This window comes from Leptidea sinapis, chromosome 21 (assembly GCF_905404315.1).
Source record: "Leptidea sinapis chromosome 21, ilLepSina1.1, whole genome shotgun sequence".
NCBI classification, from domain to species: Eukaryota; Metazoa; Arthropoda; class Insecta; order Lepidoptera; family Pieridae; genus Leptidea; species Leptidea sinapis.
The window spans coordinates 6,405,377-6,427,149 of record NC_066285.1 but is presented as its reverse complement, the minus strand read 5'-3'; the positions used below and the strand labels follow the sequence as shown (position 1 = coordinate 6,427,149).

General features: G+C 34.2%; 1 protein-coding gene across 3 annotated transcripts in view; it reads right to left on the bottom strand.

Annotated features, from left to right (window-relative positions):
* The window catches only part of LOC126970589 (zinc transporter 1), a 66,562-nt gene that overhangs the window by 10,772 nt on the left and 34,017 nt on the right, over positions 1–21,773 (bottom strand). The window contains exons 6-9 of one of the 3 annotated variants that reach the window (XM_050816583.1): positions 17,790–17,902; positions 11,081–11,204; positions 9,070–9,162; positions 8,093–8,383 (exon numbers count right to left, since the gene is read on the bottom strand). In XM_050816583.1, coding sequence (XP_050672540.1) covers positions 8,351–8,383; positions 9,070–9,162; positions 11,081–11,204; positions 17,790–17,902 — 363 coding nt within the window. In that variant the 3' untranslated portion in view covers positions 8,093–8,350. Of the gene's footprint in view, positions 1–8,092; positions 8,384–9,069; positions 9,163–11,080; positions 11,205–17,789; positions 17,903–21,773 lie in introns of those variants that run through there. The other 2 variants (XM_050816584.1, XM_050816582.1) reach the window with 2 other exon arrangements.

Here is a 21,773-nt window from a genome sequence, read left to right as displayed (position 1 = left end):
AATTTAAATTTACATAACTTGAATATAATATATTTTAAACCTTGATTTAAAAACTTAAATGTATGTAACTTGCATTCATCAAATAAAACACTATCACATACACACAGCATTTACTGTGTAATAAATATATAACATATTTTATTATTGTACTGTCACTATATACAATATTGTCCCCCATAACGCGGTACTCTTATAACGCGTGTTCATATAAGCTTAATATTTTTTCAATCACCCATATAACGCAGGGATTTCCCACGTATATATTTCTTTACTGTGAAATTTATTATGATTTGTACAGTTCATAATTAGCTTCGGGTACCGTTGCACGTGTGTCAATTGTATTATTACAAAATTAAATTATTTTATTACATTTAAAAACCTTATTAAAATAGTAAAACTAGGCAAAAAATTGGAAATACTTTTTACGAATTGTGATTAATTATTATTATTACGAATTGCTAGGTCGTAAAAAACGCGTTATTGCAAAAATATACCGCGGTTTCCTATAACGCGGACCCACTCTACAGCGTTATAGGGAGAATGTTCTATATTAGATATTTATAACCTCGAGGAAAAAATTGGATATGATAAGTAGGTTGATCGCAATAATATTTGATACAGTTATTTTAAAAAAAATGTATTTAATAATATGTAATTTATTACTATCTAATTTTAAAATGAATTTACTAACAAATACTATTAATTTCAAGTTTATATTTAATAGTAAAACAACGGAAATATCAGTAGAGGAGCTTTCTTTTATTTAATAATCCAATTTAAAATCACGCACATTCTTCCTTTTGCGAGGAAAATATAGAAATATTCAGCGTGTCTGCGACGCCCTGATGTAAGTTCATTTCTCTATCACATCTGTAAGTACAGCACGCATGACCCTGTCCCGGGCTAATCAGCTGTTTACTTCCTTTATCTACCTTGTCTATCTATTCGTATGCAAGTAAAATAGGTGAAATAATTTTATATATTCAAATTCAATTATTTTTAATCAAAATAGGATATAAAATCACTTATTGAAAGTTGAAAACTACCCATTCCAAAAGGTATGCCTCTAACCTGAGAAGAACGGGCGCAACAAACTCAGCGGGCTTTACTTTTATACAAAAATCGTACAGTAAAATTTATTATTTAGTAGCCTGTGGGCGGTCACTCTATTCCCAATCAGTGGTATCATTAAGAAAGTCATTTATGTTTAAGTAACCTTTACCACACAAACGTTTTTTAACAATTCTTTTGAATTTCGTTAAACATTTGTTTTGAACATTATCTGGGATCATGTTGTGAAAGCATATACAACGCCCCACAAAAGACTTACTAACTCGACTTAGCCGAGTAGTAGGCATTATAAGTTTATGTCTGTTTCTGGTGTTAACATTATGGTTATGACAGACTCTAGCAAATTCACTTATGTGCCTATGTACATATTCATATATTTTGGGATATTAGAATGATTCAAATTCTTACGATGCTTTTGATACCTTGTACTAGCCTTCTGTTGAGCTTATTAACGAGCCCCTTACATGTTACATTATCTTTGGACCTAAAGTCGATGACGTCACATCGTCTCTTTGATACGGTGTGCAAAATAAGCATCACTAGGATATTATTATTTGATTTATGTAAAGGTATTGTTGTGATGCTGATTATTATAACCTATTATTATGATGATAAAAAAATTATATAATCTGGGTTAAGTAAAAAAAGTATTTATTTTACTGGCAGTACTATTATAGCGACAAAGAACAAGAGAAACTACAGAACTATAATTAACAACAAAATTTAAAACGTAACAAGGAAAACTTCAAAAACAAAGCAGTCATAGCACGAAAATATTACGACATGTACCTAACGGTAATGAAACTGAAAACCGTACTGACTCAACAGGACGAGCGCGAGGGGGTGAAAGGGGGCTTCAAGATCCAGCGAGGTCTAAACATAATGTGGCCGTGTAGTAATTATAATCACACATAATATAGAATATAAATGTCGGAAAATGAACAGAAAAACGTTAGTTGTGATGAAATAGTGTAGGTAGTTAATTTTCTCTGAGCTATGTCGGTAATATTACATCATACTCATATCATGTAATGTAGTCAATAAGTTATTACGGATAAATTTAATTTTTATTGCGTCTTTCAACGTTGAAGTTTTAAAACAAAGGCTTCATTTGTTAAAATTGCAAGCGATTACTGTATTAATATTACAGTAGTTACTCGCAAGGACAAACTCATTTTTATGATTGCTTCATAAAAAATGGGTAAGGTAGGTACAGATAGGTTTACATTTCCTTTATGATACGTAAACAATAGGCAAATAGAAATCGAAATCAATAGTAACAAAACGCAAGTATAATCTTTAAGAGAAACAGAAGGGTCCCCAGTATCGATCCCTGACTAACCCCAGACCGTGTGTGGTAAAGGTTGGATTCGAACAAACCAAGCCGGACATATTGTTGACGGTCACGCCAGACTTCTGCGATAAGTCGTAGAAGTCTGGTGCAAAACCAACGGCGCTAAGTTTCTGTAACAATATGTCATTATTGACCCTGTCTAATGCTTTCCAGAAGTCAAATTAGAGCACACCAAATTGAGAGCGACAAAGTAAAGTACTGCAAACACAATAAACTTCATATTTATCACTTCTTTCTTTATTTACACACGTAAGGTGATCGTTATAGAACAAAGGTGTGATAGCACAACTGTACGGCACGCTCCAATCAGCGGTCGGACGGGTCGCTAATTTTCAAATAAAATAGAATTAATATTTTATACTTAGGGGCTGTTTCACAATGTCAAAGTAGAGAAGCTGATTGTCATGGGCTAGATAAATTAATGGCTACATAAAAGTTGCAGATATAACAAATTGCATTTCACAATCACTTCATAGCTATATTTAATTACTATATGACTTATCTGGCAGATAGGTCTGGCAACCTCGCACTCAATAATTCACATTATAGTAGAGGAGCCTAAGCGGGGATTTTGGAATTTATTCGAGTCCGTCAGAATAACATAAGAGGGGCACACTCGCACCTTGTAAAGTACTCCCACCAAAAAAAAATTCGATCGTTAGATTAACTCGAGCGAGTCAGATTGAGGTAAGGTAAGTTAATTATACAAAGTGTGCATTTCAATAGTCTAACAATTTGAGCGTTACAAAATGTAAGCATAAAATAAATCTTGATAATTCTATTTTCATTCACAAAAATATTTTGGACAGATTCAGAGAAAAATATGCCAGTTATAATATATTTATTAAGATCAAAACATAGTTAAATTAATCAGGTCAGTGACAACAATGATATATAAATTATTAATTATCAATATATTTAACAAGATTGGAATCTTATCTACATATTGTTTTAATAATTATTACTTGCTAGGATGATGTATATAACATAAACTTTAGTATACTAGCGTAATAGACGAACAATCTCCTCATTACGGCGAGACTAAATTTAAAATGTTCATGTGTGCTAGTTTTACAGATGTGTTAGTGAGTTAGTGTAGTATTTTGATTATGGTCAATCCCTATGACAAATATTGATAAACGGCATCTTATTCACGTATACAATATTTGAGTATCTAACACAATTTCTTAAATGATTAGAATATTAAGAAAATAGAAGTGTTTACTGCGTAATATAAAACGTACTATTTGGTATTTTAGTGCATAATTTGTTCTACGAAAATAAACATCACAATAGTAGTATTGAAGAATCAGTATTTACCAGTGAAATGTTTCTTTAGTTACATTGTTGCTATATGTAACGACACAATATAATACCAGAACACGACACCAGTATATTTTTTAATTAAGGCGCAGACTGACTAGGATTGTAAACGCTACAACCAACCCTACAATATTTGTGTTCATCATGTGGCTAAGCTGCAAATGGGCATTTATTTTACTGGTTTTCTTTTGTTTATTCCAATTTTACATATTAAATTGAAAAATTGTTCGGTGTAAGTTTTAGAAAAGTACTAATTCTATTCAATTCTTTAAAAAAAGAATATTGTTATCGCTTAAAATTCGGAGATTCTTGACTCCAAAGTTTATTTTTGGGAAGCAACTTCCAAATTTTTTATTGGATATTTCAAATTATATATAAATATTCTATTCGGTTAAAAATTATCATTAAATCCTTCTTTGTGCACTGTATTTTTTGCGTCGGAATATTTTCATTGCGTTATGTTGTAATCGGCTCTCTAAGAAACCAATTTTTGTTGATAGTGAGGTATGACCGCGCCTCAATAACCGTTAAAATTAGAGTTTGAGTTTCCATTTTGTTTGTGGCTCGCGATCTTGATCTCGCTCGGATTGTTCGGTCCTTTCGGTTGCACGCACATGGCAAATGTAGGTGATGATACTTCATACTAGATTACTTGTACCGGTTTTTTTTTATTTATTTAGTGGCACGGGAATAATAACGTGTGGCAGTGAAGTGTTACCAACATAAAAAATGTTTTGTAATAGTTGATTGAATTTGAAAATATAAATTATAAAAATAATATAACTCTACATTTCTAACAGACTAGCTGATCCGACAGACGTTCTTCTGTACATAATAAATAAAATAAAGATTTTTAAGAGTTTGTATATATTTTTTTTTAGAATATTTATTTAAAATACAATATAGTTATAGCTTACAATATAATAACACACACTTAAACTTTAGGAAGCTTATCTGTGTGTGAAGCCGCTTAGAATTAAATTACATTATATTTAAAAAGAAAAGAACAATTACTTTCAATTAATACAGGTATTACAAGATGTTAAATTACAATTTTAAACAAACTAGTATAGAAATCAATAAAATGCAAAACAAAAAATAATTATCAACTAAATGTTAGTTATTACAAATTAGTTGTCTACTTAGCTTACCGCAGATACAATTATATTAATGAAGGATTTTGTAAAAATTACTTTTTTAACGATGACTTATATTTATTTTTATTTATATATAATTCGGGAGTCTCGTTTAAGTATAGAGGAATGACGTAGTTGTTTGCTCTGGTGCCATATATATTTGTAGATTTAGGTAATTTAAATGACATGTTTGTTCCTGTAAATTGTCTTAGATGAGGCAGTTTTTGAATTTCTCGAAGGAATTTTGATTCGTTTATATCTGACAATATACGGAATTTGATGTGTTTAATATTCATCTATACATATAAATAAAATTGGAGTGTCTGTTTGTAATATTAAAATAAAAAATTTTTACTACATGTATATGAATAATATATACACCAAAATAACACATTTAAAAATTTTTGTCTGTCTGTCTGTTTATTCCGGTTAATCTCTGAAATGGCTGGACCGATTGTGACGGGACTTTAATGGCAGGTAGTTGATTGCATGTTTATAAGAAATTCATATTCATGGTAGTAAAAAACGGTTATTTCAGTATTACAAACAGATGGAGTATCTTATTTATATGTATACTTTATAGATGTATAAATGAAAGATAAAAGACTTTTTATATGTCAAGATGACAGACATAATTGTTGCCCCGCTTTGTTTAAGTATTTTCATGAATCCTAACGACATTATATCCTCTCGTTTGTGACTTATTGTCATAAAAATATTACATCTAATATGATTTATATAAACATAAATATTTTTATCGCAAAAGTTTTTTATTGCTTGCATTATCAATATTGCTATTGATGTAAATTTTTATAGACTCTGTTACTATGTACTTAATATACTTATTTCTTAGATTAGCGATATGAACAATTGCTTGTTAACGCGAAGCTTCACCGTCAATGTCAGCCTAGCGAAACTCTGAGAAAAAAGCGATTCATTTGATTATATGAAACGTGCTCTAAATTATAGATTGACAGATGACAGCCATAATCTTGTTAATAACGGAGATAGCCGAAATCCACTTATTTTTAAGGAACTGTTCGCTTTCAAACTTAGCCGGATTATACTTCTTCGCCAATCGCCATACTGTAATAACTACTATTTCAAACTTCTGTCAAATGATTGCACGTTTCATACTAAAATAAATTTCAATTTTTACTTAGGCAGTGCCGCCTCTTATTACGTAGTATTTACATACTCTTTGGTCAATATATCAATCATTTTTACTTTACTCAAACTTGTCATAATATTTTTTAGTTTTATCATGTATAAATTACATTGATTCCTTAACGTTTACCAAGGCACACCTTATAGTGGATAGAGTGATATAATAAACTTTCAGATATTTATTTATACATAATCCACAGCTTTAAAAAGATTTAAATAATACATATTTATTTGAACTGACAGCCAAAAGGGGATTATCATTTTACAGGCCGGAATTTTTAATATTATCATTTTTCGTATAGACCAAGTATAGTAACTAGACTAATTGATAGCTTCCGTCTCACTCACACGAGAGAAAGAAAAAGTTATGCGAGTCTTATGTAAAGAAATGAGATAGAGTGATTAGATTTTTTGTTTCGCCATGCGTGCCTGTGTTTTCAAGGACGCGCTGAGCTAAACAAACTTAACAGCGCTGCACAGAACGTGTAAAATATCCACTATTTATTCAAAATCAGTGACAATTTTAAGTAAAATCGAAGGAAATATTGTGCAATGTTGTGTTTTACGATGTAAAAGTGATAGTGAAAGAACACTTGTGTTATTTTATGTACCTATTGTACCCATATAAATATGATATTATCTGTCTCATGTTGGTCAAGCCAAACCGATGTCTAATTACTATACTTGGTCTATGATTTTTCGTCTACATAAACTTTGACAGCTATGAAAACTACGAAAAAATTGAGGTTGACATTTAATACTAACAGAAAGTGACATACAGCTCGCGTGTCTTTCACTTGTCACGCACACTAAAGCAATCAACCTGGCCTTTTTTTCATCGGTTGTTTAGCAGCAAGCGGCTCTATCTAGACGTATAAATTATCTCAGTATCTCAGATTGATCACAAAAATCTGGCTTTATTTTTGGGTGAAAAGCTAGCATTTAATCCGTTTATACGATATGTAGTCCAGTTCAGCACAATAAAACCATTTATGTAATCCAATTGTCATTACAAAAACACCATCGCCCACTCCAAAATTAGCAAATACATAATTATTTATATGTTTAAAACTGTATCAAGCAATGTGTTGTTATAATATCTTATCATTCATTATCTGGATATGAATTAGGCGTCATTGGCAATGTTTCGCTACTTGAGTGTAAAGGTCGATGCAGACGATTAAATCTCTGTCTACACTGAATGGTAAACGCTTTTTTCAATCATGGAATTTATAATCTATGGTTATAATCTAAAAAGATCGATAACAGAACGTTCTCTTGTTTTGTGCTACACGTCGACGCAATATTTAAGCTTAGATTTATATACGTCTAGACAGAGTCTCTTGCTGTTAGACAACCGATAAAAACAGACCAGGAATATTAGTTTATTGTGCGTGACAAGCTACATTGTATACTCGCGATTTGTATGTCGCTTTGTGTAAGTGTGCATGCATTGTTCAAAATAGAGGTTAGTTCTGTCAACCTCAATTTTTTTCGACGTTTTCACAGCTGTCACAGTCTTATCTAGACGTATAAATGATCGACACGCAAAATATATGTGTTGTTAGAATATATTTCTTTTTGTGGAGAATTTATTTGTGCTATCCACTCTGTTACAAAATTTCCCACCGTGTGATATTGTAGCATACCAACTTCTATACTAACCGATCGCTATTATAATTAGCATCCTGATGTTTATCAACACGTACAGTTTATTAAAGTGAAACGTTTATTCCATCGTCTCAAACTTTTTCGTCTGCTGTTGCATGTCGCGTGACGGTCGGTTCGGGTGGAAGAGTAGGTTCGAACCCCACACACTTGATAAAGGTTTTTTTATTTTATGAAACTGTAAAGCATAATATTTAAATTTGTTTTTTTTCCTATGCTGATATTAATACCTATGTTATTTTGTGAAAAAAGTTTCACTTGCATCGTGGTTTCATAAAACCACACATTTGCTTTTTTTTCTTGTATTCATAGCTGACAATACATACAAAATATTATTTACTTAACAGTGACTACTCAATAAAACGATATGATATTCAGTGAAAAACATTTTACTATTAAAATACATTCACGTAAATATAAACATATGTATATTTGGCACGTTCACATAACATCTATCATGATCACAATTGGCAACAATAAAACTATTCAACTGACGGACAAATATTATGCGTTACAAAAATAACAACCGTCGTTTATAAAATATACTAAGAATAACTTTTTCACAGTGTCTTGGTGACCTCGTTGATTGAAATCAGAACGGATGGCGCCTCGGTGACTCCTTGAAAACATATTATCGTACCCTTATCGAGTCTAAACTGTATAACTGCAATTGAAACAAAAAACACTAAATGCTTCCTACGGTCTTATTTCCTTTCCCTCTCATTCAGAGCTGTACTACGTGAGCTATTAATTGTATGGAGTAAAGTGAAGTGAGGAGCGGGTGTCGGAGAGGTGGCGCTAGTGTAGCGATGTGAAGTGTGAGGCGAGTAGTAGAGAGGAGAGGAGAGGGTTGGCGAAGGGTACATAATGTCTTACTTGAGATTAAATTAATGATTCTGCAATATTAGTGTTGTAAAATAATTACAAGAGTACTTATATATTTGAAAGTTAAAAGTTGTAATTGTAAAATCTTAAATATAATGTGGTTTCTGATAGAATACTTTTTTTTTCCTCGACTGCGTGCTGCTGCTTTAAACTGTACAGCACGAGATTCGTGTACAAATGGAGCGTTAGTTATTCAATAATTTCATTAGTTTTAGTTCAATAATATGATGATTCATTAAAAACTTAAAAATTTATAAAAGGAATCGTCGACATCGGCTGCGGTCATTGACATAAATACTATACAGGTTGCACTAAAAAGGCAAACGTAATTTAGATGTTATAACTTTTTGACCACGAGGCTAAGTCTTCCATATAAAAATAATTTCATAGACTTGAATATATTGTCAAAATGTTAATTCTACATTACTGGGTGTTTTTTAATCATGTGAAACAGTAAATAGTTACCTGTTGGTTGGGCCCACAACACGTCGCGTTATGACAGAGGTCGTTAGGCGGACAATGTAGCGCGCACGGCGCCTCTGCAGACGAACTTATCATCTGTGGATTGTTGATATCTAATGTTAGAAAAAGTGTGTGTGTACTTATGTATGCACGCAAGAAGTTATACTTTAATGGCCTAACAAAGCAAAAATCTTTAAAATCATTTATTCCTCGTGCTATTCTACGTTTGTAGAAAGAACAATATTGTAAAAATCTTATAACGATGGCTTTGACAATTAATTATTGAATAACGAATACGGCCATACGAGCTTAAACCCTTTGGATTTCCTAATAATAGATGAAAAACCCAAAAAAAAAAATAACGAATGTCGCAAACGTCAGAAAATTTTAGGAACCAACTTCACCTTGTTACTTTTGTGTTACAGTGATGCGCGCGCATCTTAAACTTTCACTCTTATAATTTTTTCATAACGCGCTTAAGAAGTATAACTTTAAAAGTAACAATTAGTTTTTTATACAAGAAAATGCAAATGGCCAAGTCTATGACAGTAGTCGCAGTGGATTTCGCTAACCATCAGGTTTCACTGCGAATGTATATCTCTGTGATTTCTTTCAGCTGGAAGGTATCCAAGTCTCATGGTATCGGTTCGGAAATACTGTAGCCGGCTGATAATTCCACAAAGATTGTGTAATATTGTTGACTCAAATGCTATATTTGACATAATTACTTTATCACCACCGAACATGCTCGTATTTGCAATTTTTATTTAACCCAGAAAAATGAAAAAAAAAATCCAAGGAAAAGGTTCAAAAGACAGCATTTGTAAGCTAAGTTTCAAAAAACCATCGACGAGGACGAGTGGACAAAGTGCTATAATTAGTGGACTACAGTGGAACCAGTGGGAGACTCCTTTGCACAGGATGCCGGCTAGATTATGGGTAGGTACCACAATGGCAACTTTTTTCCTGCCGTGAAGCAGTAATATGAAAACTATATGTGTTTCGGTCTGAAAGACTCGTGAAATTACTGGAATGGACATGGCGTATCAATTACCATCAGCTGAACGTCCTGCTCGACTCGTTCCTTATTTTCATAAAAAAAAGTGATATATCGACATGAATGAACACAGTTTTGAAAAGATATTATAAAAATTATAACTTGCTAGTTTGGTCATATTTTTCATTTTCTAAGAACTTTCAGTTTAACCAACGTAAAGTGTTGTTGTAGGTGTATAAAAATAGGAGAGAAGAATGGCTCTTGACAGAAGAATTGACGGACAACATCAAGAGATACAGAATATCAAAATACAAATAATAAGAGTGATCACTAATCCCCACTATAATAAAAATATAACATTAGTGTGCCGCGAATAAGCTGTCGTACAATTAGCATCTTATATATTTAATTTATAATTTATGAGTGACTCTGTACATAGGCAGATAATAGGACAACATATTACATAATAGTAGAACAAATAAAATTAAATTTATTATACATAAACAAGTTTTGTAATACTTTAAATGCATTATTTTATGCCCATTTCGCACGATTGTAAATTATTAAAAAAAAAAAGAAACATTACGAAAAAAATAACAATAACATTAATACTCGTCCAATAGTTTTGTTAACGGTACTCAGTTCTGTCTGCCTGGACGTTACTGAAATGGCGGCCTGTCAAGCTCTCGATTTGCGGGTAGTTAATAAAGTAGTGGCAGACAAAGCAAAAGATGGGAAGATGACCACAAGAAAGTGGCTGGTCCGGTATGGACCCGTTTAGCAAGAGACAGGAATACGTGGAAATCTTTAGAGGAGGCCTTTGTCGACAGGCACGCTGTCCTACACAAACATTCAGTTGCCGATAATCCAAAAATACAATAAATTAAATTAAGTGTTTAGTAAGTAGGCATGAATAAACTAATTGTAAGGAAAAGCAGCAATAAAGGCTATTTAATTTTATTTATTTTAATAAAGTAATAAATTTATGTAAGTAGGTAAATTAATTTAAATGCATACCTCGTTACCATCCAAGGGCAACTCCACGAACTCCGGTTGTATCGTCGTAGAGTGGATCCCTTCGTTGTGAAAGAACTCCTTCACCTTTTCAGCTATCTTCATATATTCCGATAGATTTCTACACCTACAACGTGAAATACTACATAAGTCTGTTGTTCAGATCAACAATTAATTAAATTAGGATAAAAAACTTTATTTCCATTATTTAGACCTCAAATGGATGAAATATTATGGTTCTGTTAAATTCTTTCAATGTGACCGTGTATTACGTGCAAAGAATTAGCTTACTTTAAATTTAAAACGAAAGCTATTAACAATAATACTTGTTAAGCACGGCTTAGTTCCTTGTACATATAAGGGAAATTAAAAAACAAAAGTTTATCGAAAAAATTGACCGTCAATGGAATCTAGATTCAAAAATAAGTAGTCAATAACCAACTATCAACAACTAAATCTGGAACGAATAGTCATATGACCAATAGTTTTGCGTGATTGCACAAACAAAATCATTGTTAATTAATATTTATATATTGAATTTAGTTTACTATTCGTTGCAGATTACAAAGAGCACACATATAGCAGTGAAAACGCAAGTCACTATGAATCACGCAAGCGGTTGCGACCTCAGGGCCGAACTTAAAATAATCTTCCAAAATGAAATGTATCGGCTTGCATCGGCTACAGATTATGATTGTATTTAAAATTAAAATAAACCCGAACTGCAACGCATCAATACAGCAATGATGAAGGTTGATCACATCACAGTGGCAGCACATATACTAATGAATCAGGTATGGGGATGCCGCTCTCATTAATTCCGCACCTCATCGTTATTTCGTATACCCGCGAAGTTGAGTACACACTACACATAATGATGGTAGAAGTAGAACTACTGTATGAAATATAAATATAATTATTTACTGTAGGGAGTGAAACTAAGGTTACAAAATGCAACAATACCAGTGCCGGCTTAGCTATATAGCAAGTGAGCAATTGCTACGGGCCCCGCGCAAAAGAGGGGCCCGCATATCCCACTCATCTCTGCCAGAGCATATTTTTTTTAAGGGAAACTTATTAAGATATTGAATTTCTTGACGTGGCAAAAACGTGAAAGGTTACAACTCTTCCTACTGAGATAACCCACGTCAGGCACTCGGTAACTGACTATTTCCAGTATAAATCAAGGGCTCATTGAAAGAATTTGCTACGGACCCCGCGTAAGCTTCATCCGTTAATGAACAATCCTTGATAAACTCCATGAAGCTGCACCAGTTCTTAAAGGGGTTTGACATGAGGAGAAACTCATAAGTAACTCCCAGGCCATCTTTTAATAGTTATTTATGCAACTGTAGTGTAATAAGGGGTATTATAACACGAATGTGGATTTATCACACGAAGCGAAGCCGAGTTTTAAAAAAAAAAAAACATAGGAGTGTTGTTATGAAATTCAGTACAACATTATAACACTCGTTTGGATGATGTAATGGTTATTAGAACATTGGGTGTTTTAATGTTGGCAATAAGCTAACTGCTTCAGAATCTTTAATAGGCGATTTAAAGCATGGGTGTATATAAATCATATAACAACATACCCTACTTAATTTAATATTATACAACTTTATGTAGCCCGAGCAGAACGAGACAAGAACCAAGCCTCATTAACTTCTAGATAATCTAATACACTATACTAAGTCTTCTTTGTGCAGTGATAGTCGGGATAATATTGCCGCAACACCTATTCCCGCCGCTCAGTAACTGAGCACTTATTTTTGTGAGTCAGTCTGTGCGGTACTATTAAGTGATTTCCATACTCCTCCAGTTAGTTTGAAGAAGTATTAATAATACTGGACAAATGTCTATCGCAGAGGGAACTGCAAATAGTTTGTTATTAATAAAATTAGGCACACTGCACGAATTGTTATTTTGGGCAATACCTTGGCGTATATTTCACGATAAGACCGGTGATATACTGAAAAGACATAGATCGGTGATATACTACAAGTCCAGAGAATATGTGCATTATCCAGATTAAGTGAGCTTGCAGGCAAGGGTAGATAAGAGTGGGGGCTTGGTATCAGGACCGTTGCAAATTCAGGCCACTTATCTCTCATGTTTGTAACATAGGGTTAGTTGTAGCATATTGTTTACAATCATATCTAGGATGATTAAATTATCTGTTAGACTGGGCCGTTACACTGGGTTATATAACCCTCGCTCAGTGTCCTAAGTTTTATTTCGCAGTGAGCAAAGCTGTTGAAAGATCAACAGCCTTAAGAAAATCTGGCGCGCTTTTTTTTATGAAAATAAGGAGCGAGACGAGCAGGACGTTCATCTGATGGTGACTGATACGCCCTGCCCATTACAAAGCAGTGCCGCCCAGGATTCTAAAAAAAACAAAAATTCTGAGCGGCACCACAATTGCGCTCGACACCTTGAGACATAAGATGTTAAGTCTCATTTGCCCAGTAATTTCACTAGCTACGGCGCCCTTCAAACCGAAACACAGTAATACTTACACATTACTACTCCACGGCAGAAATAGGCGCCGTTGTGGTACCCATAATCTAGCCGGCATCCTGTGCAAAGGAGCCTCCCACAGGCGCTTACAGTGGCTTCATCCACTGATGAATTTGGAGGAAGGGAAAGAAGTATGTAAGGACGGGGTACTTGGCGATCAGACAACCGTTCCTAACATGTTATTGGTCAGGGTAATAATACGGGACGCAAAATTTAGATCTTTTTTATAAAATATTGTCTGCTAGGGGAAGTGTAAGTTTCGGCATAGTCAAAGCATACATATCGAAGATTTGCAGAAAGCCAAAACGAACAACATTGTCACATGTAGGTAATACAAATTTTTATAAATCAATCATTGTTGCCATTCTAAGAAATAATATCAAATTCGATAAAGAGTCGGGTGACACAATTGGTAGAACCATTGACTCTAACCACGGAGCCTCTGTCTGATCCTCGCCCGCCACGTACCTATTTGTTTTCAGTTTTAGAATTCACATGTATCAAGATTACTAGACGCAATAAGGTCGGCACCGCCCTGTGGTTCATCTGGTCTTAAGAGAGTATGAGAAAATTTAAGAGTCACGATGTCATTTAAATAGCAGATTAGAAAATTCAGCACAAAAATATTTAAGAGGTAATTAGTATCTTCTGATGATGATTAAAAATAGCACATTAAAGTAACATTAAAAAATAAAGGGTAATAATCATCTGCACTTTTAAAAATGCCATCTACATAATATACTAGATACACAGTGCGGAACTTTCTTCCTCGCACAACAAAGCTGTGGAATGAGATTCCTTGTGCGATGTGTCCGGAACGACATGGGTACTTTCAAAAAAAGTGCCTACACCATGAAGGCCGGCAACGCTCCTGTGATTCCTTTGCTGTTGCAAGAGTTTGTCCTCCATTTCCATAAAAAAGATACATAGTTAAAAATATAAATAATCTCGACACAATGCTCTCACAAAACGTTTCGATAAACCCGGTTTATTGTGATATATCTTTACTATATTATATTCAAATAAGGGACAATGTCGTTTTATTCGAACTAACCAATTCCTATCTATTCAATCTGAAGATCCTATACACGATATGTAGAGTCCCATTGAAGATTCGACAACAAAACACAGTCGCACTGGTTCACTGACACGCGGGACAAATGCCGCTGGATGGTTGCCAAGGCTGAGTAACATTTCGAGAGATTCTGAAAACCTAACGAGCTGAGAACGGATAAAAAAGATTCAAGTCGACCTAATTTTTTTATATGCAACATAGTAGCTATAATTTTATATAAGGAATAGAAATACAGCTTCAAATACACTGACCTAAATAAACGCACATAAACCTTAGAGGTCCTATATATATATGTGTTATATATTATAATTATTAATGTATACATTAAGTTAATTTTGTTCATTAAATAAATATAAAAAAAAAACAACTAGACTCGGATTCACGCTCAAAAATTGTCTGAAGGAAAACTCTGCCTACGTGTATATTAGGCAGAGATTTCATACAAAGTGGTCAGTGAAAAAATGTCCAAATTATACCTTACCAGTGGGAGGCTCCTTTGCACAGGATGCCGGCTAGATTATGGGTACCACAACGGCGCCTATTTCTGCCGTGAAGCAGTAATGTGTAAGCATTATTGTGTTTCGGTCTGAAGGGCGCCGTAGCTAGTGAAATTACTGGGCAAATGAGACTTAATATCGTCTCAAGGTGACAGGCGCAGTTGTAGTGCCGCACAGAATTTTTGGGGGTTTCAAGAATCCTAAGCGGCACTGCATTGTAATGGGCAGGGCGTATCAATTACCATCAGCTGAACGTCCTGCTCGTCTTGTCCCTTATTTTCATAAAAAAAAAATATGAGATTATGCAATAGACTCTGAACATTACCAGCACGTGAAAAGATGTTAATTTGAATGAATGTTTAAATGTTATCTGTATATCTGTCTATATTAAAAGTTATTACGTAAGTATACACAACGCCAATCGGAGTAGATTAATAAAAATTCCTTATTCCTTCGCTATTGCAACGCGTTCAACGCCTTTAATAATAATAATAATACTTTATCTAATACATATTAGTAATAGTAAAATAATATCTAAAAAAAAATGTTTTTTTTTAAATTATTTCATAATCTTGTGCACATGTGGATTTCATAACTTTTTCTTTTGGTTTACTGACGTTTGATGTTAAATTATCAGAAAATTAACTTGTGTGGTGCGGTGGATGTACCGCAACAAATGGTCCTGAATCGTACTTTGTACGGTCCAGGCGATAGTTAATAATAATTTTGTGCTATGGAAAATGCCCAATACCATCCAATATGGTCCGGTACGTTCCGCGTCAGATACCGGCGTACGACCGAGCCGTACCAAATCCGATCATGTGTTTAGGCTATTACATTCGCTACTTATCTAACACACGTGTCTCACAAACACGTGGATAATTTTATTATAGATATTATAATATATTTATAACAACAATTATATGGTCTTCCTCACATAAATCACCTAACGTATTAAAAAATAAAGTTAAAGGGTAAAATATTATTATAGAACAGAGAAATTATTTATTATATATTAAATTTTTCAAATAGATGTAGTACCCCGTCCTGACTTCTCTCAGGGTGCTGAAATACAATTAATTTTGTTAGCCCTTGAGTCTAACTGGTTAAAAGTTAGATAACAGTTAAGTTTCACTGAAAACTATTTGCTTATTTTTAATAATAACACTCAATTGAGAACTAAATCCACTTTAGATTATCACATCAACCAAAATTAGGCAGACAACCTCTCGTACATTTATAAATTAGAGCAGATATAAATTAATTTTGTATTTTCCTTTATTAACGCCAGTATTACACATTTAAATATAAAACGCTTCGGTCCCCTTGAAAAAGTGCTCTAAAAAAGTCACGAATCGACGCGTTAGCAGAATAATAAAAATGTAAATTTACACAAAAATGAATATACAAATGATTTGAGTTTTCTTTAGTGTTAATTCCGCTAATATTTGTCTTTAAACAATTCGACACGTGTTTCGCCTCTGCACGAGGCATCTTCAGGACGTGTCGTCTCGCCAAAATCTGGCACGAGACACAACTTTTTTGACAACACGTCCTGAGGATGCCTCGTGTAGATGCGAAGCACGTGTCAAATTGTTTAAAGACAAATATTGGCGGAATTAACACAAAAGAAAACTCAAATCATTTGTATAATTATGGATTTCCGCAAAGTAACGCCTACTTCAATATTTATTAATTTTACAAAAATGAATGTAAAAACAGTTACAATACCAGGTGTAGGTTATTAATCCTTCAAAAAGTTGTTTTTATAAATAAAGTACTTCGTTTAAATTATGTTTATCTATTGACTGTTATATAAAATAATTATTTATTCCTATAATTATAAATTTTTTGACAATTTTTAGTATGCTCTATCTTTTATCGTTTTGTTATAATTTATTTACAAGCTAATGGCACTGTTGCAAACAACGTTTTACCTCTTAATCAGCAGCTTAAACAATGGCTGATACACAAATAAAAATTGAAAACAAAATTTTATTAACAATGCGGGACTCGAACCCACGACCGTGTCGCGGTCCTTGCGAGTGCTCTTCCAACTGAGCTAACCGTTGGAGTGACGTATGGTCATAAAATCTTGTATGCTTTGTTCAACTCTCAGGTTGTGGCTTTATCTACAGGATCTATTTTACAGTTGATAATCTGCTCAACCCCAGTATATTCATATAAGGAAATTCACTCGCACGGAACATGAGAGTCGTGGGTTCCGCATCGTTCATAAAATTTGGTTTTAAAATTTTATTTGTGTATTACTCCTAGAAGTGAGGGTTATCACATTAAAACATAACAAATTGTTTACAAGTTCAAATATTTTTATTTAAAATAGGATATAACATCACTTATTCAAAGTCAAAAACTACCACCCATTCCAAGATGAATGCCTCAGACCTGAGAAGAATGGGCGCAACAAACTCAGCGGGCTTTTTTTTCCATCGAAAAAATATGTTTACAAAGTAATATTGTACAATTAAACTTATTATTTAATTGCCTGAGGGCGGTCACTCCATTCCCAATCTGCGGTATCATTAAGAAAGTCATTTATGTTATAGTAACCTTTACCACACAATGGCTGATACTCATTATACATAAAAGATATATAAACCTGATATGTGCACTGGCGATGATCCGGTCTCCCGCCAACTGCCACACATGAAACTCATGGACCGCCAGAACACCATCCACCTTCTCCAGTAGCCGCCTTTGAATTGCATCCACCTTTGTACCACATTAATTTTTAGTTAGCTTCTGTTATATTTTAACTGATCGGTATCACAATAAATCTTCGATGGGTAAAGCTCTAAATAGATGATATTTTGGATTCTAGTTTGCTTCAATAAAAAAAGCTTTAAGGGTAAATATATACACTATTATAATAAAGTCCCAGGCTCTGTTATGGCTGTTATCTATAAAGGAGGTGGGGATTTCTGGGCCAAAATGTACTAAGTTGAGATATGGTTTAAAAAAATTGTCATATTTTTCTATTACAAAATATATAATATTACCCTAATTCACAATCTAGAAAACGAGAAATCTTAAAATTAAGTTTTCACTATCTCAAAATTCACGATTAAAATGGGATATCGATAACTATAATTGATTAATTTGAATGAGTTAATACAATTCAACCACATGCACCAGATGATTGATTCAATAAAAGTACAAAAAAAAATACATCATAATTAACATAACATAACGTCTTTAGTTAAAAAAATTAAATATCAACCTAATATTATAAAGAAATCGATCGGAAAAAAGCATCGTTCTGCATTTTTAGTCTGTGCTGACAGTGACAGCTACTGAATTGTCTAGAATGTCAACCGTCAATCACTCGTTTCGTAGTATCGTTTGTGCGTACCTACGCGCTCTGTCATTTGATTGTTTTCCGTTGTTTTATTGATATTCATTCCTTCTTTCTATTTGACTTCGGATATTGCTAAACTTGTACGATCATTATCGTACAAAAAATCAATCGCATTTAAAAAATCAGCTGTTTAAATATAGATTGTTGCCAATATATTGCATAGCCTCAATTTTACAAAACCTCCTATAACTCAGCTTTCAGATTGCCAAGAATCCTCAAATTCTCAGTGATGATTTTTTAATTTATAAGCTATCTATTGACAGTAATTTCAACCTTTTACATCTTGGCCCAATAATATATGAAAAGGTATCCGTCTCATTTATGTTTGATCAAAAAATGTCTCTGTCATAAATCCTATTACTCCACAGCTGTATGATTATTTAATAGCAATAACAATACGACAGTACAATATTGTATATTATATTAAAAAGAGCGCAAAAAGAATGCTGCGAGAGTTTCTTGCACCGCATCTTCTCTCGCAGAGCGCCATTTGTTTCCGGAGCGGTGGTAGTGTTAGAAATGACATCAAAAAGAATTCTATAGGAATCAATTTTGAGAAAACATATATCTTTTACGCCTTTTATAAGTATCCAACGTCCTTATATCTTTATCAATAATTGTTTCGTTTTTAAAACAATTGTATATTTTATCATGTAGTATGTTCCCTCGCCAAGAACCTACAATAGGGACTGAACGACTAGCGTTGCAACTTATTTGGTATTTACAGCTCTAAGGAGTTATTCAATAAATAACGCTTCCATACTTGTATCTCTGTAGAAAATATCGCACAAGACGACCATTAATTAAATAAATTAAATACATTAATAACGTAACATAAACATATTAACTAAAAATACATTAATAATATAAAATAACCAAGGCACCGAATAATGTATAATGTTTATCTTAACACTCGCATACAATCCTGAGCAAATTCTGCGGAATTCTCAAAGACGAGCCTAATTGGCTCAGAAGAAATTAATGAATTGAGTCATAAGTACAGCAAAGCATTACTACTTCAAGCCGGTACTTTCTAACGACATACAAATGGCAAGTCGTCATGTATTGCTTTTATCTCTGGTGTGATACACTTCAGCCTGAGCTTGAATCAGTTGACCGCTTACTACTCAAGAGCTTTTTTTCTCTAGTGAGAGGCTCCTTTGAACAGGATGCCGGCCAGAGTATGGGTACCACAACGGCGCCTATTTCTGCCGTGAAGCAGTATAATGTGTTAGCATTACTGTTTTTCGGTCTGAAGGGCGCCGTAGCTAGTGAAATTACTGGGCAAATGAGACTTAACATCTTATGTGTCAAGGTGACGAGCGCAATTGTGCCGCTCAGAATTTTTGGGTTTCCAAGAATCCTGAGCGGCACTGCATTTCAATGGGGATTGGTGTATCAATTACCATCAGCTGAACGTCCTGCTCGTCTCGTCCCTTATTCTCATAAATAAAGTTGCTCGAATCGACACCAAGTCCCTATAAATGGCTAGGACACTAGGTGTTGCATTGAGACGTCGCTTCACAGTGTCTTCTACCGCATGTACCATAAGAGGTGTTCGAAAGAGATGTTTAGCGTGATTTTTGTCACCGCATCCACCTTCGCACAATACACAAACTTGGATGTCATTCTCTGTACCATCTGGATGTGTTCCTGGATCCTCTACAGAGCGGTTTTCAAGGAACTTTCTGTCATGCAAAACCAAACTGTGGAATGAGATTAGTTTGCCTTAGTGTGTCTAGGGCGATACCACGACATGGCTACCTTCAAACTATACATATAGGCACTTTCCTAAACGACCAGCCAATCTCCTAAATTTCCTCTGGTGCAGAGATCATTTAACATCAGGTCACAACCTGTGTTCTATAGTTGTCTTAGTTCCATAAATAAAGCACATTAAAAGGCACAATGTTAAGAGTTCTTTGACATTAAAACGACCGAAACAAATCGAGTACACGACGCAATATTCCTTATCATTATTCAAACACAACATAATACCTATACACAATTATGCTTGCCGTATCAACATGCTAGTTCAAGTGCCCAATTCACTACCCTGAATAGCTTTACCTCAATACGGTTTATGCAATTAGGTCAAAGCCATAATTCGTTTAGGTCCAGGCGTTATGTAACAGAAGATTTGGCAAGAAACTCAGTGTCACACTTCTATAACAGTTTGAGAGGGAGAGTGCATCAAAAGACTCATTTTCTGATCAGATCGGAGTATTGACGTAAAAGATCAGGGGAAAGCTTCCTTGTACATCATCAGCTGGCTAGATGAAAATCACAGCGCGCCTCATTCTACCGTCAAGTTTCAGTCTGAAAGGTCCCATAACTAGTGAAATTGTGATGTTGCTCAAATTACGGGATCTAGCAAATATCCTGAGCGGCGCTAGCTTACGCGGTCCATCTTACTTGTCTCGTTAATTTTTCTCAAAAAAGAAACGTTCAAGTTTGTAATATTCCTATAAGCATGTGATATTCACTTCATTTTAGAAGCATTTCCACTTGGGCAGCTGGTTCTTTCTTTCAGTGCTTATTTTATCCAATCTTGAATAAAAAATACCAACCCCTGATTGCAGAAAAAAAATTAAAAAATACAAAGTTACACCCAACTAATAAAATAGGGGGCCTAATAATTTACCTCTCCATGTATTTTCAGAACAATCAGCGGATAGTTTTCTACAACTAGTCCTGAGAAAGTCTTACATGACTTTAGGGCAGTATTTAATAATTTTCGAAATGCCACGAACCTGGATATTATCCTCAACACCTAGGCGGAGGAATCCACAGTGCAGTTTTCGGGGAACTATCTGCCACATATAACCAAACTGTGGAATCACCCTTGCACCGTGCAAGACGATACGAGATGAGTACAAGATTAACGCGTTTACTTTCCTAAAAGGCCCGCAACGCTTCTGTGATTCTTCTTGTTTTACAATGTAATTACAGACAGAGGCTAGAGACTGTCAGATTCTATCAACATGGTCAGATTTGGTACGGCCGGACCATCGGACGCCTCGCACCAATTGGTACGCCGTTGTAATCGGTACGGTCCAGACGCTAATAATAATAATTCTGTGCATTGGTCCGCCGTTGTACTTGCTACGGTCCAGACGCTAATAATAATAATCCTGTGCATTGGTCCGCCGTTGTACTCGGTATGGTCCAGACGCTAATAATAATAATTCTGTGCATTGGTCCGCCGTTGTACTCGGTACGGTC